The 12819-nt window shown below is 43.1% G+C and overlaps 1 protein-coding gene across 8 annotated transcripts in view; it reads left to right on the top strand.

Annotated features, from left to right (window-relative positions):
* Positions 1-12819, top strand: part of ACTN1 (actinin alpha 1) — a 107777-nt gene that overhangs the window by 79832 nt on the left and 15126 nt on the right. For 7 of the 8 annotated variants that reach the window (XM_077322581.1, XM_077322580.1, XM_077322582.1 and 4 more), the window contains 5 exons: positions 3897-3989; positions 5500-5730; positions 6561-6708; positions 10972-11122; positions 12625-12733. In XM_077322581.1, coding sequence (XP_077178696.1) covers positions 3897-3989; positions 5500-5730; positions 6561-6708; positions 10972-11122; positions 12625-12733 — 732 coding nt within the window. Of the gene's footprint in view, positions 1-127; positions 150-3896; positions 3990-5499; positions 5731-6560; positions 6709-10971; positions 11123-12624; positions 12734-12819 lie in introns of those variants that run through there. The other variant, XM_077322578.1, reaches the window with a different exon arrangement.

Here is a 12819-nt window from a genome sequence, read left to right as displayed (position 1 = left end):
CAAGCCCTGCAGTCTTTCTGGACAAGGTGACTTATTGTGATGTCGCTCCATTTCTCATTCAGATTTCTCATTACTGCTACCAGCCCTGAAGGGGAGGTCACATGATCAACTTTCTGCTTCTTTCATTCTCTTATACTGAGTCTTTAAAGGTACAGGGGTCCTAGCCTGCCATGACATGTATGTGACTGGCTGCTTTTCCTTCATATGATTTGTGTCTGTGTCTGTGTATTTCTACACATATACTCGCTTTGGTTGGTTTGCTTTCCCCCCCCTCCTAACTGCTTCTAACTTTCATAACACTAAACTGCATGAGTGTTTCTTTTTAAATTAATAGTTGGATTTAATAATATTTTTAACACATTGTGAAAATTTATTTTTGGTTCTAATGTCTGGCTAGCCTTTTGATCAAGTTTTGCAACTGGTACTATCAAGAATCTGGATCTATCAAGAATCTGTGGCGGTAAAAAGATATATGTCCACATTATATATTCACTTTACGCTAGTCGAGGACACTAGTAAAGTATCCATATCTGTATTTCCTCAGCAGGTGTTGAGATACAGAAATGACAATACTGGTAAAACCTAAATAACAACTGTCTAGGTTTGCCTGTTGTATAAGCAGCATTCACAACTGTTGGTCAAGAATATAATACAAGGAAGATACCGCCTGTCCAAGATGTGTGAACACGCAGCCACATTAGACAATAGTGCTAGAGGACAAGAGAACAGGTAGCCCAGAGATGTTCTCATGAAGTTTCTGTATGTGCATTTTTAAACAAAGAGCAACATGGCAGGACAAATAAATACCCCAGTTCTTAACGGAACAAACACTGAACAGAACGACAAATTAATGGTCTAATCACAGATCACAATATTTAATCATCAACTAATTATAGGCTTTATTATGGCACAGGAATTTAGACTCTTCCATAAGAAAACTGTGGTGCCAGACAAAACTAGTTCTTTGAAAGTGATCTTTCTGGAATAGCAGTTACATGAGTAAAATACCTTGTTCTGTACATTTTTGAGAATTTAACTACCACTAATGTCTGTGTAACTTTGAAAGGTTACATGTCCTTTTCTATTAATGCATTGGTTAGTAGGAACCAGTATTGTTGCTGTTCCATAATTCTGTACAAGACATACATGTGGGATTTTGTAGTAGATGCTAAACTGGACATCCTGAGAGCCTAGGCTTTAATTTGTTTTAAAAAGGTTCCCAGTTCCTATTGCTATGAAAACAGTATTGAAAGTACAAGGGCAATGCTTTTGTGAAGCCAGAAGTCAGCTTTCCAGTGGTCAGATGGCACTTCAGTGCTCTGCTAGCAAATAAATAAATAAAAAAAAATTAAAACAGAATAAAATATGCAAAATAAGAACATTTACATTAATTTGCATAGAGGATACAAGTTTCAGAATTCACCTTTTCTTGGCCTAGGATTTTGATAATTTTAAGCCCTGAGTAAACTCATCCCTGGACAAAATGAATATGTTACCATTTTGTGAATGTGATCCCGGGGGGCCAAAGATAAATCGAGGTGGGTAGCCATGTTGGCCTGAATCAACAGAATAAAGTTTGAGTCTGTTAGCACCTTTAAGACCAACAAAGTTTTATTCTGGGTATAAACTTTCATGTGCATGCACACTTCTTAAGTGTGTGTACAATAAAGCTTATACCCAGATTAAACCTGGATCCTCAAATGCAAAGAAGTTTTGGCTTTATTTTGTTTTGACTTTCCTGTAAATTTTATGTGCCTTCCTCTTAAGGACATAGCAGGCAGAGAATTCTATAAAGTTAGAACTAAAATATTCAATTAAAATCAAGTTTTGGCTTTATTTTGGCTTTATTTTGTTTTTACTTTCCTGTAAATTTTATGTGCCTGCCTCTTAAGGACATAGCAGGCAGAGAATTCTATAAAGTTAGAACTAAAATATTCAATTAAAATCAAAACTACTCAGTGAATTCAACTGACACAGTATATCTGTTCTGCAAAGCCAGCTAGCCTTTTTTTTAACACATTTGGGCTTTCATTCCAAAGAGAAGTAGTGTCCAGTAGCAAGGTAGCTCTTGAGAATGCTCATATTTATGCCCTATGTTTTTCCTGGATTAACAAGACAATGTTCTTATCTGTTTGTCTCTGAAGAAAGAGGATGAGAGGATGCCTCAAGTGTGTTTGACTAATGCCAAAGGACTGCACTTTTTTTGTACTAATGAGCATGACCAGTTCTCAGGGGCACTGGGCACTGTACTCCATGCCTGAACTTAGTGCTGTTCCAACCACCTCTGGTCAACTGCTCTTATTAAGCTCCCCCCACTTCAAATGGCTTTAGAGGCTGAGTTGGGAAATGTTAAAAACAGTATTCAAAGTAGTGATATGTCTCAAAGGGATAGTTTGCAAACACAGTTAGATGTAGTAGGAGTATTTGGGATATATATTCCTAAACTTGCGTTCACTTTTTATAGACTCTCTGTATTTAAAAACAAATGCAGCATTTATAAGAGGGAACACTTGCTTAAGGGTTAAAAGCAATTAGCACTTCATCCAATAACCTAATACATCAAGATGGTCTGGGACCTGTATACCCAAGGGACCACCTCTTAGTATACATCCCCCCCCCCAAGAGCTCTGAGGTCAGCAAATTCTTGCAGATGATTCCTGGCTCTAAAGAGGTGTACCTGGCCTCGACCAGAGCCAGGGCCTTCTCAGCCCTGGTGTGAGCTGCCAGCAGAAACATGGGCCCTTACAGTGCTCCTGAAGTTCCGGAACTCCTGCAAAATGACCCTCTTTCACCAGCCATTTGAATGAGGTTAGGCTGCGCTTCAACTATCCATCTGGGCCCCCTGCCTAACCCCACTTTGGGGGGGTTATTGTTGGATGGGTGCCCCCTCATTGAGCCAGTCATCTCTGATACGTATTACACCCTGTTTCCTGCCTTGATGGTATGTCTTGTCCAGAATGAAGCGGGATAGCTGGAGCAAGTGATACTAGCTTTACAAAAAATTTAGAATTTTTTTCCAGATTCCTATGTAATTTATTGTAATTTGTATTTTATTGATGCTCTTTGCCCCAAGACCAGTTTTGGAGAGTGGCAGGCTAGAATCACAAACAAACAAGTAAAATAGAGCCAAAACTTCTTTGTATGTATATTTGTGGAACAGAGAAGATGCCAGGAGGACATCAGCAGCTTTATGCTTTCTTCATGGATGGGTAACTTTTGGTGTGGGCTCCGCACCTGGCAGCACTCGAAGGCTGAAGTGGATGAGTAATTTCAAACAAACGAGGAAACCCTGACTTTTTGCAGACAGATGAGTTACAATTTTCTAGCAGCTGTATCCAATTTTCTAGCAGCTGTTAGTATCCAAGTGGATTTTGATGTGCCCATACTGCTTACAGGAAGTTTGTTTCCTCATCTCCATACTGTAGTGCCGGGGTAGTCAACCTGTGGTCCTCCAGATGTTCATGGACTCCAATTCCCATGAGCCCCTGCCAGCAAATGCTGGCAGGGGCTCATGGGAATTGTAGTCCATGAACATCTGGAGGACCACAGGTTGACTACCCCGGCACTATAGTGCACTGCTTTCCAGTGTTTGGTGCACACTAGTGCGTGCCTAAGTGCTTTCTGTGAGCTCATACACAGAGGGAGAGAGAAACCTACTCAGACAGCACACATTCAGATCAGAAAGTTCAGAATTCACCCGTCTTCCCGAGAAGCATGAAATGGTGGAGATAGCAAATAGCCTGAACATTTTGATAATGTGGAGATAAAGCTTTTTAGACCAGCAGTGTTCTTTTACAGTTACAGTGGATGCGAGCTTTTTCAATAGGCAAGTAACAGGAGACAAAATGGAAATTTCTGTTGAATCATGGCGGTGCTTCTTCTTTTTATTTTGATAGGCGGAAACAGCAGCTAATCGGATCTGCAAGGTGCTGGCGGTTAATCAAGAGAATGAACAGCTAATGGAAGAATATGAGAAGTTGGCCAGTGATGTAGGTATTCCTGGTTTCAGTTTCTTAACAGGGGTGCATGGAAATGGAAAGCTACAAATAACACAGGGTGCTTTATCCTAGCAAGCAAGGCTAAGCAACAGATATTTTGAAGTAAGCAATAGTAGCTTCTGTCCAAGAAATCACCAACAGAAGGAATATGCAGTTCCCTTATATTTCCCCTGCAGTCCCTTTCAACTACTGGAAAAGTCTCCAAGGTCATGAGACTCAAATAGTTCCATGTTGGAAGGGAAGCTACAGTGGAGTGGGAGAAGGGGTGAAAATCACTCCTCCTGTCTTGTCTATCTTTAGAGTTCACCTCACTGTAGCTTCCTGACACTCAGGAATGCCACAATCAGAGGAATAAGCTTTCTGGGAGTTGAAAGGGATTGTGGGGAAGAAGAAGAAAGTAGGAGAAAGCTTTCTTTTGTTGCTTCATTGGATACAAGTCAGTACCTCCTTTTAAACTGAGGAGATCTTTAGTCTTCTAAAATTCATTTCAGCAGATAATGTGAATAAAGCTTTCAAGTCATGTAATAATTTGTTTCTTTTAAACATGTTCTCCACAATGATGGGGCTAAGAAATGAAACGTACATAGATGAAATAAATAGATGATGTAGGCTACAGAGCAGAAAGTATTAACTGATCATTTAAAATGGCCTATGGCTTGTGAATGGAAAAGTGTTTGCCAATAGCAGGAAGATCAGGTGTTAAAGCAACAATAAATTAAGAGCAGTGCTATCAAAGAACTCTTCAAAAGGCATACGTAGTCAACAGCAAATTTTACTGCGAAAGAAACAACGAGTTAGTAAAATAGCGGGATGTTTTGCTGTCACAAAGAATTGAGTTCAAAAGCTTATTGGGTCTGTTTTCTGCAAGTCAAACGGACTGCATTGGAGGAGCCTGTTGAGAAAAATAATCCACAGAGCTGGCTTGGTATCTAAGGTTCGGGAATATTAAATCTAATAATACAACACTTATAATATTACTCAGCTTTAAAATGTCTTAGGTACAAGATCACTAAATGGTTAAAATTGCTATTCAGCCTCACTGAGCTGCATTGCATGCTTGTCCCATTTGTCAGGGCCAAGGTAGATCACTCCAAGCCAGTACACTCATCAGCTTCTGAGCCCATGGCAGCTGGGCCCAATCCAAGGCCCTGTGGCTTCACTGCAGGGGCCAGGCTTGGAGCTGGCCAACGGAAATGGGGGCTGAAGAAGTGGTGCCAGTCACCTCATGTGCCACTGAGAGCTAGGATTGAGTTGAATCCTTGCAATAGGTGGACATTTTCCTTACTGTGTGGCCCAATCATGGCTTGGCCATAAAACCAGCCTTGCCAGACAGGGCAACAGTTTTTAAAATATAAATTGTAATGATACTAACATTTAGAATAAGGTTATCACAGGACTTTAAAGCACAAATGACCTAACGAAGACCTACCCCTCGTTCATATTAAATGTCAGCAATGTTGTAACAGGAAGTGTACTAAGGTCTTCTCTTTGGCATTCCCAGTTGCTGGAGTGGATTCGCCGCACCATACCTTGGCTAGAGAATCGGGTACCAGAGAACACCATGCAAGCCATGCAGCAGAAACTGGAGGATTTCCGGGATTACCGCCGTCTTCACAAGCCTCCCAAAGTCCAAGAGAAGTGCCAGCTTGAAATCAACTTCAATACTCTGCAGACAAAACTGCGACTCAGCAACAGACCAGCTTTTATGCCATCTGAAGGGAAAATGGTCTCGGTGAGTGTGTTTAACTGGTGAGCCAGGAGCATCTTAAGCCATTAGCATAGATCAAATGCTTTTTAGGCAGATTTTCATAACTATTATTTCCTTCAAGAGACACCAACCCACTGGCATCGTGCTCTATCAGGTCTCAGTGGACTTCCTCACTGCAAATTGTGGTGCACACAGCCTACATCCCTCCAGCAAATGGCCATTCCCAGAGGCAACAGGAGATATTCCTTACTGGAATACACTGCTCCTTTAACCTCTAGGGAGGTTGAGAGGTAGGAGACATTCCTCAGCTTTGGAGCATTGGATTCCTTGTTAGTATTCGGACCAGTGCTGGAACACCAGGTTTCCTGGCCAGTGCATTAACCCTTGTCTTGTCTCTAGCTCCTTGAGGGTGCTATTCCATATACTGAGGCTGGACTAGCACTATATGTTTTTCATTTTCATAAGCCTGCAATTGGACCAAGATTTGTAAATCCATCCATGATCTGTATACATCTTCTAGCCAAATCCTGCAGTTTTTGGTCACAAACAGGAAACAAGGAGAAGTGTCCTGCAGCTCAAACTACTTGCATATAGCTTGTAGGGTTTTTTCTGATGGGTTGCCATTGACCTTTAGCAAACCTTGCTGTTACACAGATGCCATTTGATCAGAGGCTCAAGTTTACATGAAATTAACCTTTATGGCTCTTACCACTTTGATACTATTTTCTATTTCAGTATGGGCTGCTTGAAAGGCTGCATAGGTGAACTGTATAAGGACAACGTTAACAGCATTTATTTCATTTTGCATTGATCCATCCCTTCACAGTATTGTATTTTTGTTCTGATTACTGCAGGATATAAACAATGCATGGGGTGGACTAGAGCAGGCTGAGAAGGGCTATGAAGAGTGGCTTTTGAATGATATCCGAAGATTAGAACGGCTGGATCACCTGGCTGAGAAGTTCCGCCAGAAGGCTTCCATTCATGAATCATGGACAGATGGTAATGCAAATCTTGAAGAGTCCTGTTAGTAGGGCTTTATAGCACTGTGTGCCTGAACACATTAAGACCCCTCAAATTTTATACCAGTAGAATGGAATTCTGTGACCCATACCTTTAAACCGCTCGGGGAGCGGTATACATAACTGGTTAAGGGCTAAGTGGGCAGAGAGTTGGGCGAGGCCGGTCCGGGTGAGGGCCCAATCGGAAGGCGGGAAGCGCCTTCCGATTGGGCCCTGACCAGGACAGGACAGAGTTCTACCCATTCGGGACGCACAAAGCCTCAGACAGGTCACGCCCACTCAGGACTTTGGCCCAGTCATTGGGCCAAAGTTCTGACAGGGCCCACCCACCCAGCCCAGCCAGTGGCAATCTGGAGACATCGCTGCCAGTCTGCCCCTGACCACCGCAGGGAGAGGAGGTTGGTAGGGCTGCCAAGGGGGATGAGAACAGAGGCTTGGATGGGCTGCGCCAGCCCTTTTCACCCCAAGGCTGCCCTAACTGTCATGTCCAACTGTAACTTCCATCACTTTGCCTCAGAACCCTGGCAGAGCTGGCAGGAGGCTGGTGAGTGCTCTCCCTCCACCCTCTCTTCAGGCCTGCTGCGAAGGAGCCTCTGACAGCCCCTGACTGAGGGGAGGGAGGCATTTCCAAGAGCAACACAGGAGAGTCTGAGGGCATAGGTAAGGGCCTTCCTTTTGAGGGGGGGGGGGAGCTTTCCCCTTCTGCCAAACAGCTGGCTGACAGGGAGGCCACAGAAAAGCCTCTACTCACTTAAAATACTGCTGTGGCTGGCCATGCTGCTGTAGGGAAGAAACAGCTAAGCAACATTCTGCAGATTTGAGACCTACCACACAGGGTTGTTGTGCAGATGAGACTGGAAGCTGTTGCAGAGGTTCTTTTGCCTCCTGTTTCATCTGCACAACAAGCCTGTGCAGTAGGCCTCAAGTGTTTCAACTCCACAACAACCTGCGTGGGAGGCCTTAAATGTTTCTTCTCCTCAACCCTGTCTAAACTCCATAGCAGCCTTTTCTGCTTGGGGAGCTGATCTTTATACTCTGCAGATGAGCTGTAATTCCAGATCTTCAGTTCCCCTGGAGTTTGGCTACCCCTGGGTTGGAGATATTTCTGGAGATTTGGAGGAGGGCCTTAAAATCATACAATGCCTCAGAGTCTGGCCTCCAGAGTAGCCATTTTTGCCTGCAGAGCTGATCATTATAATCTAGAGATGAGCAGCGATTTAGAAAGTTCACAAACTGTGGTTGGGGTGGAGTGGTTGCGGGTGTGTCCCTCCTGGGCTATGGGCTTTGGCCAGCCCTTACCAGCAACTGCTTGAATTTTGGGGTGCAGACAGACAGACAGACAGACAGACAGACAGACAGACCAATATCAGTCCTGGAAAGTTCAGGAAGATCTAAATAAAGAATATTTACAGCCGGAAACTGTAAATAGTGTACAAATAAATGGCTGGAGAGACATGAGAACTGAAGTTACTTTTTTTTAGCTCGGCCTGGTAAATAAAAACTGCTATGAATTTAAATTCATAAGGGGCCAGAATTTCAAGTGTAGTTAGCTTTACAGGAAAGTAAACAGTGAGACTTTGGGGGAAACTAGGTGATCCACTTTTATTAGGCAATGACTTGGCCTTGCAGACAACAACAAGGACTGCAGTTGCCAGCACTAGGTCTGAGGCTTCAGAAGGGCAGACATCACCAGCCAAGCAACCAAGTGGATTCTGGGGCCATGTGCATTCCTTTTGAAGGGATGCATGTGAAGGGATGCTTTCCCTTCAGCCTAACTGCCTAGAGATTAGCTGGACTTCCAGGGGATTCTCAGACCCTACCTGGAGGCTGGCTTCCCTAAACCTCAGGGGGATACAATGCTACACAGTCACCCCTCCAAAGTAGCCATTTTTGCCTGCGGAGGTGGTCTGCATAGTCTGGAGATGAGAAGCAATTCCAGGCCCCACTTGGAGGTTGGCTGTCCCTGGTCTGAACATATTCCTTGAAGTCTGAAAGTGGGGCCTCAAAAGTGTGTAATGCCCTCGCAGCTACATAGCACCCCATGACCTATTTCAGGTCAAGAAAACATTGCAGAGAGGATGTAAGGTTGCTAGATTGGTGTAGGTTCATCTTCTGGAATTCCACACTACCTAGATGTGCACAAACCTGACTAAGGTCAAGACTACTCTGCACAGGGACTTCCTCTTAGGGTTGCCATCTTCCAAGTGAGGCTCTCTACCCCACATCCTTCAAGGAGAGTCTGCTATGGGGAGAGGAAGGGAAGGTGATTGGAAACTGCTTTAAGACACCTGAGGCCTGCTGGGTGACTGTGGCCTATTCCCAGTTATGTCAGACCTCTCACAGCCCCACATCCCTCTCAGGTTGTCTGTTGTGGCGAGATGAAGGGAAAAGGTGTTTGTAAACCACTTTGAGACTCCTTTGGGTAGTAAATAGCAGGGTACAAAAATCCAGCTCTTCTAAGGAGCAATTGTGAAAGAAGCATTTGGGCATATAGCATTTTATCAACAGTAAAGAAATGGAAACAGAAGAAGCAGGGTGGACAACTGTGTACTGTGATTACACCATATGTATTAGGGCAGGGGGACAAGAAGGGAAATAATGTTGAATGCAGAACTGGGAGGAATTGGTTTCCATGTAATCTCCCCTTAAGAAGAGTCTCCAGTCTGATTTTCCCTTCACATATCTGAAGACATGGCTCTGGAAAGCTCATCTGTAACCACTATGCCACAATTCCCAAAGGTCAGTCCTCTCCCACACTCAGCGAACATTCCAAACCACAGGTTCTTGACACCCATATCTCCACACCCATGCCCTCATTTGCCACCACGCCACCACAACCTCCCACACAACACACACATTCAACCCCATGCCCTTACAGACTGGACCACTCCTCCCCTTCCTCTTCCCACCGCCAAGTTCTAGCGCCCATAATATTCCTGGGTATAATGGGCTTTGCCCCTAGTATATGACATAAAGCAGGGGTAGTCAAACTGCGGCCCTCCAGATGTCCATGGACTACAATTCCCAGGAGCCCCTGCCAGCGAATGGGAATTGCAGTCCATGGACATCTGGAGGGACGCAGTTTGACTACCCCTGACATAAAGTATGGAAGCTCTGAACTCTGGAAGTCTTATTTAGTTCACCTCTGCTTCAGAGACTGACCATGGCATTGCCACAATTTCAAACCTATCTTTGCAGTCATGAGAGCAAGAGCGTTGCTTTTTTTGAAAGAAATAAAAACTAAGATTTTGTGCCAATACTACATATGTGTCTTTTGCATATGTGAAATGGTTCACAAGTCTGTGTTCTGTGTTTAAGTACAGTATTGTAGAGAGAATCAGGGCCGGATTTACATGAAAAGAGGTCCTAGACTATTCCACTTATGTGGCCCTTTCACCCCCCATTTTTAAGTTTGTAAATTACATAATAAAAGACATCATTACTGTGATATATATCAATATGTTAAATGAAACATGTTGTGATTGGTACTAACCTTTATAAAAAATATGGAATATAGGCCCCTCTTGATCTTGAGGCCATAGGCTGAAGCCTAGTTAGCCTATAGGAAAATCCGGCCCTGGAGAGAATAAAAATAGTATTCCATGTTGAACATGTAAATGTTCACTCATCCTGTATACTTTTTAATGCGATTCCCAAATGACCATGTTCCTTTTAACTGATCAATGCCTTTGATGCCAGCTGAAGCCTCCCTCCAGCAGCCTGGTATGTCCAGAGAGCAGCTGTCTGCATCCACATGTCTATGTCATCACATTTTATTCCCTCTGTCTTTTGGCTTCACACAAAAGCCTGGAAATTCAAGTGAGCAACCCCAATGAAGCAAGGATTACTTTATTTCCCCACATTTTCCCCAACAATATATGTGTTATTGAACCTGTTCCAAATGGACTGTTTTTTTCCCTTTAAATCAAGTCTCTGTACCAGGGTGAATGGGAATTTTATGCTACAATAAACTGCTTTGTCTTTAAGGTACTACAAGGTGTTTCTATTGGGAAGAGATAGCGGATTAGAATGGGTAATTTGGTTATGTGAAAATCAGCCACTTAGAAATATGTTTAGCTTCAATCGATACCCCCCCCCCCAAAAAAAAAAAAAAAACTTGCTTGTTACATGAAATAATGGCCGCTCTGGAGACATTTTCCTTGTGGAGTGAGAATGGGTACATACAGACAAGGCCACCCTTAGGCCTCCCTTTCACTGGCCTGTGTATTTGCTCCCCCTGTAGGCAAAGAAGTAATGCTGCAGCAGAAGGATTATGAAACGGCGACCCTGTCAGAGATCAAGGCCCTGTTAAAGAAGCATGAGGCATTCGAAAGTGACCTTGCTGCTCACCAGGACCGTGTGGAACAGATTGCTGCTATTGCCCAAGAGCTTAAGTATGGCTCCATGAAGTGCACGTAGTTCTCCTCTGACCTATAAGCCAGTCAATGGAGTTATAAAAAGCTCTCTCTTCCAGTCCAGTCATCAGGCACAGCTACTATTTTTCTTTACTCAAGTTTAAGCAAGCAGCCCTGGTCACAATAAATCTTTGTCTAATTATTGACTACAAAGAGAGGGATGTGGACTGAAGCAGGATCTCTTCTCTGTGATAGTTTGGGGGGAAAACATGCCAATAGTTATTACAAGTGGTGTGTGAAGACTGTCTTGAGTCAGTTAAGCCTCGTTGTCTCTGCAAGCCTCGTATGGGTAAGAAGGATGGGTTTGTCTTGCAACAATTCAGCAATTCATCTTCCAGACACTTAAATTCATGGGCATATCTTGGCCTGAATCTTTATTCTTTTATTACATAGAGCATTAATTAGAACAGGCACCAGTACTTTAAACAAATTGGTTTTGGGAAAACATTCAAAATAGACACACTAAATCTGTGCTTAGCACTGAAAAATACCCTCCAGTCTGCTTCTCTTGATCCTATAAATGCTAGGCATTAAAAAAGTTTATCATTGCTTATCACAAAGTTACTTTTAGCATTTATTTATGGTAAAAAAAATGTCTTTTCTAATTAAAAAATGTCAGGGTTTCACTAAGCCAGTAAGAAGAGATATCGAAATGAGGAAATTTTTTATTATGCTTGTATATCCCTGAGAAAGGGGGAGAAATAACCTTGTTCTCAGAATTATAAGCAGTAATTCCTAAACTCTATATTTAAGGGAAAGTAGCTAGCATTCCATGAGAAACAGATAAAATAATTAATTAAAGGCCCTTGTGACTCAAAATACCATCAAAGGAGGAGGTTCAAGTATGTGATTCAGTGCTCTGCAGACAATGCAGTTGCCCACTCTTGGAGGAAGTTGCTAGTCGCATCTTTGCATGAGTCAGTCCCTTGGCCTGGCCTCCTTCATACCTGAACAGTGATTCATTCAGAAGGTTAAGGGGCAACCTTTTGGAAGTGGGCAGTTCTTGATCTTTCACATCCTGCAGCTTTGGGATTGTAAGACTGATATAGCACATATCAGCTGTCAAATTTGGGGAGACAGGTTCTGATCTCTCACATGGGCATTTTGAAAATGATTTCCTGAAATGGGGCCTTCATGTACCAACAGCCCTATCTCATTGTACCACTATGAATCTTCCAATCTGAGATCAGTCAGAAGGAAGAACTGAGTCATTTGTTTAGGGCTGATGTGTTTCTTCATGATGGCAGCTCAGCATTACTGGTGGTTTTTACCTTGCTTCCTCGAAAAAGCCAAAGACACCCACATCCCTTCCTCACCTCCCTTCTATGGATTATGTTTTTTCATTTAGAAGTTGCTTCAGAATTAGATTTTGGTCGTGCTTCAGTAACGGCAGCACCTGTTAACACCTTTTCTTTGATGTCAAGGAATCTTCTTTAAGCAGTGTGCCAGATAAACTTTTTGTTAATCTTCTCTTTTGTTAGTGAGCTGGATTATTATGATTCACCAAGTGTCAATGCCAGGTGCCAGAAAATATGTGACCAATGGGATAACTTGGGGGCTCTGACCCAGAAACGACGGGAAGCCCTTGAGGTGAGATTTCACGCCAATTCTGATTATCCTGGTCTCAAAGTTGGGGATTGGAAACAATGCAGATGTTTAAAGTACTTAGTTTATGA

Source organism: Paroedura picta, chromosome 2, assembly GCF_049243985.1.
Source record: "Paroedura picta isolate Pp20150507F chromosome 2, Ppicta_v3.0, whole genome shotgun sequence".
NCBI lineage: Eukaryota > Metazoa > Chordata > Lepidosauria > Squamata > Gekkonidae > Paroedura > Paroedura picta.
Note: the sequence above shows the minus strand (reverse complement) of the source record. Positions and strands in the feature narration are given on the sequence as shown.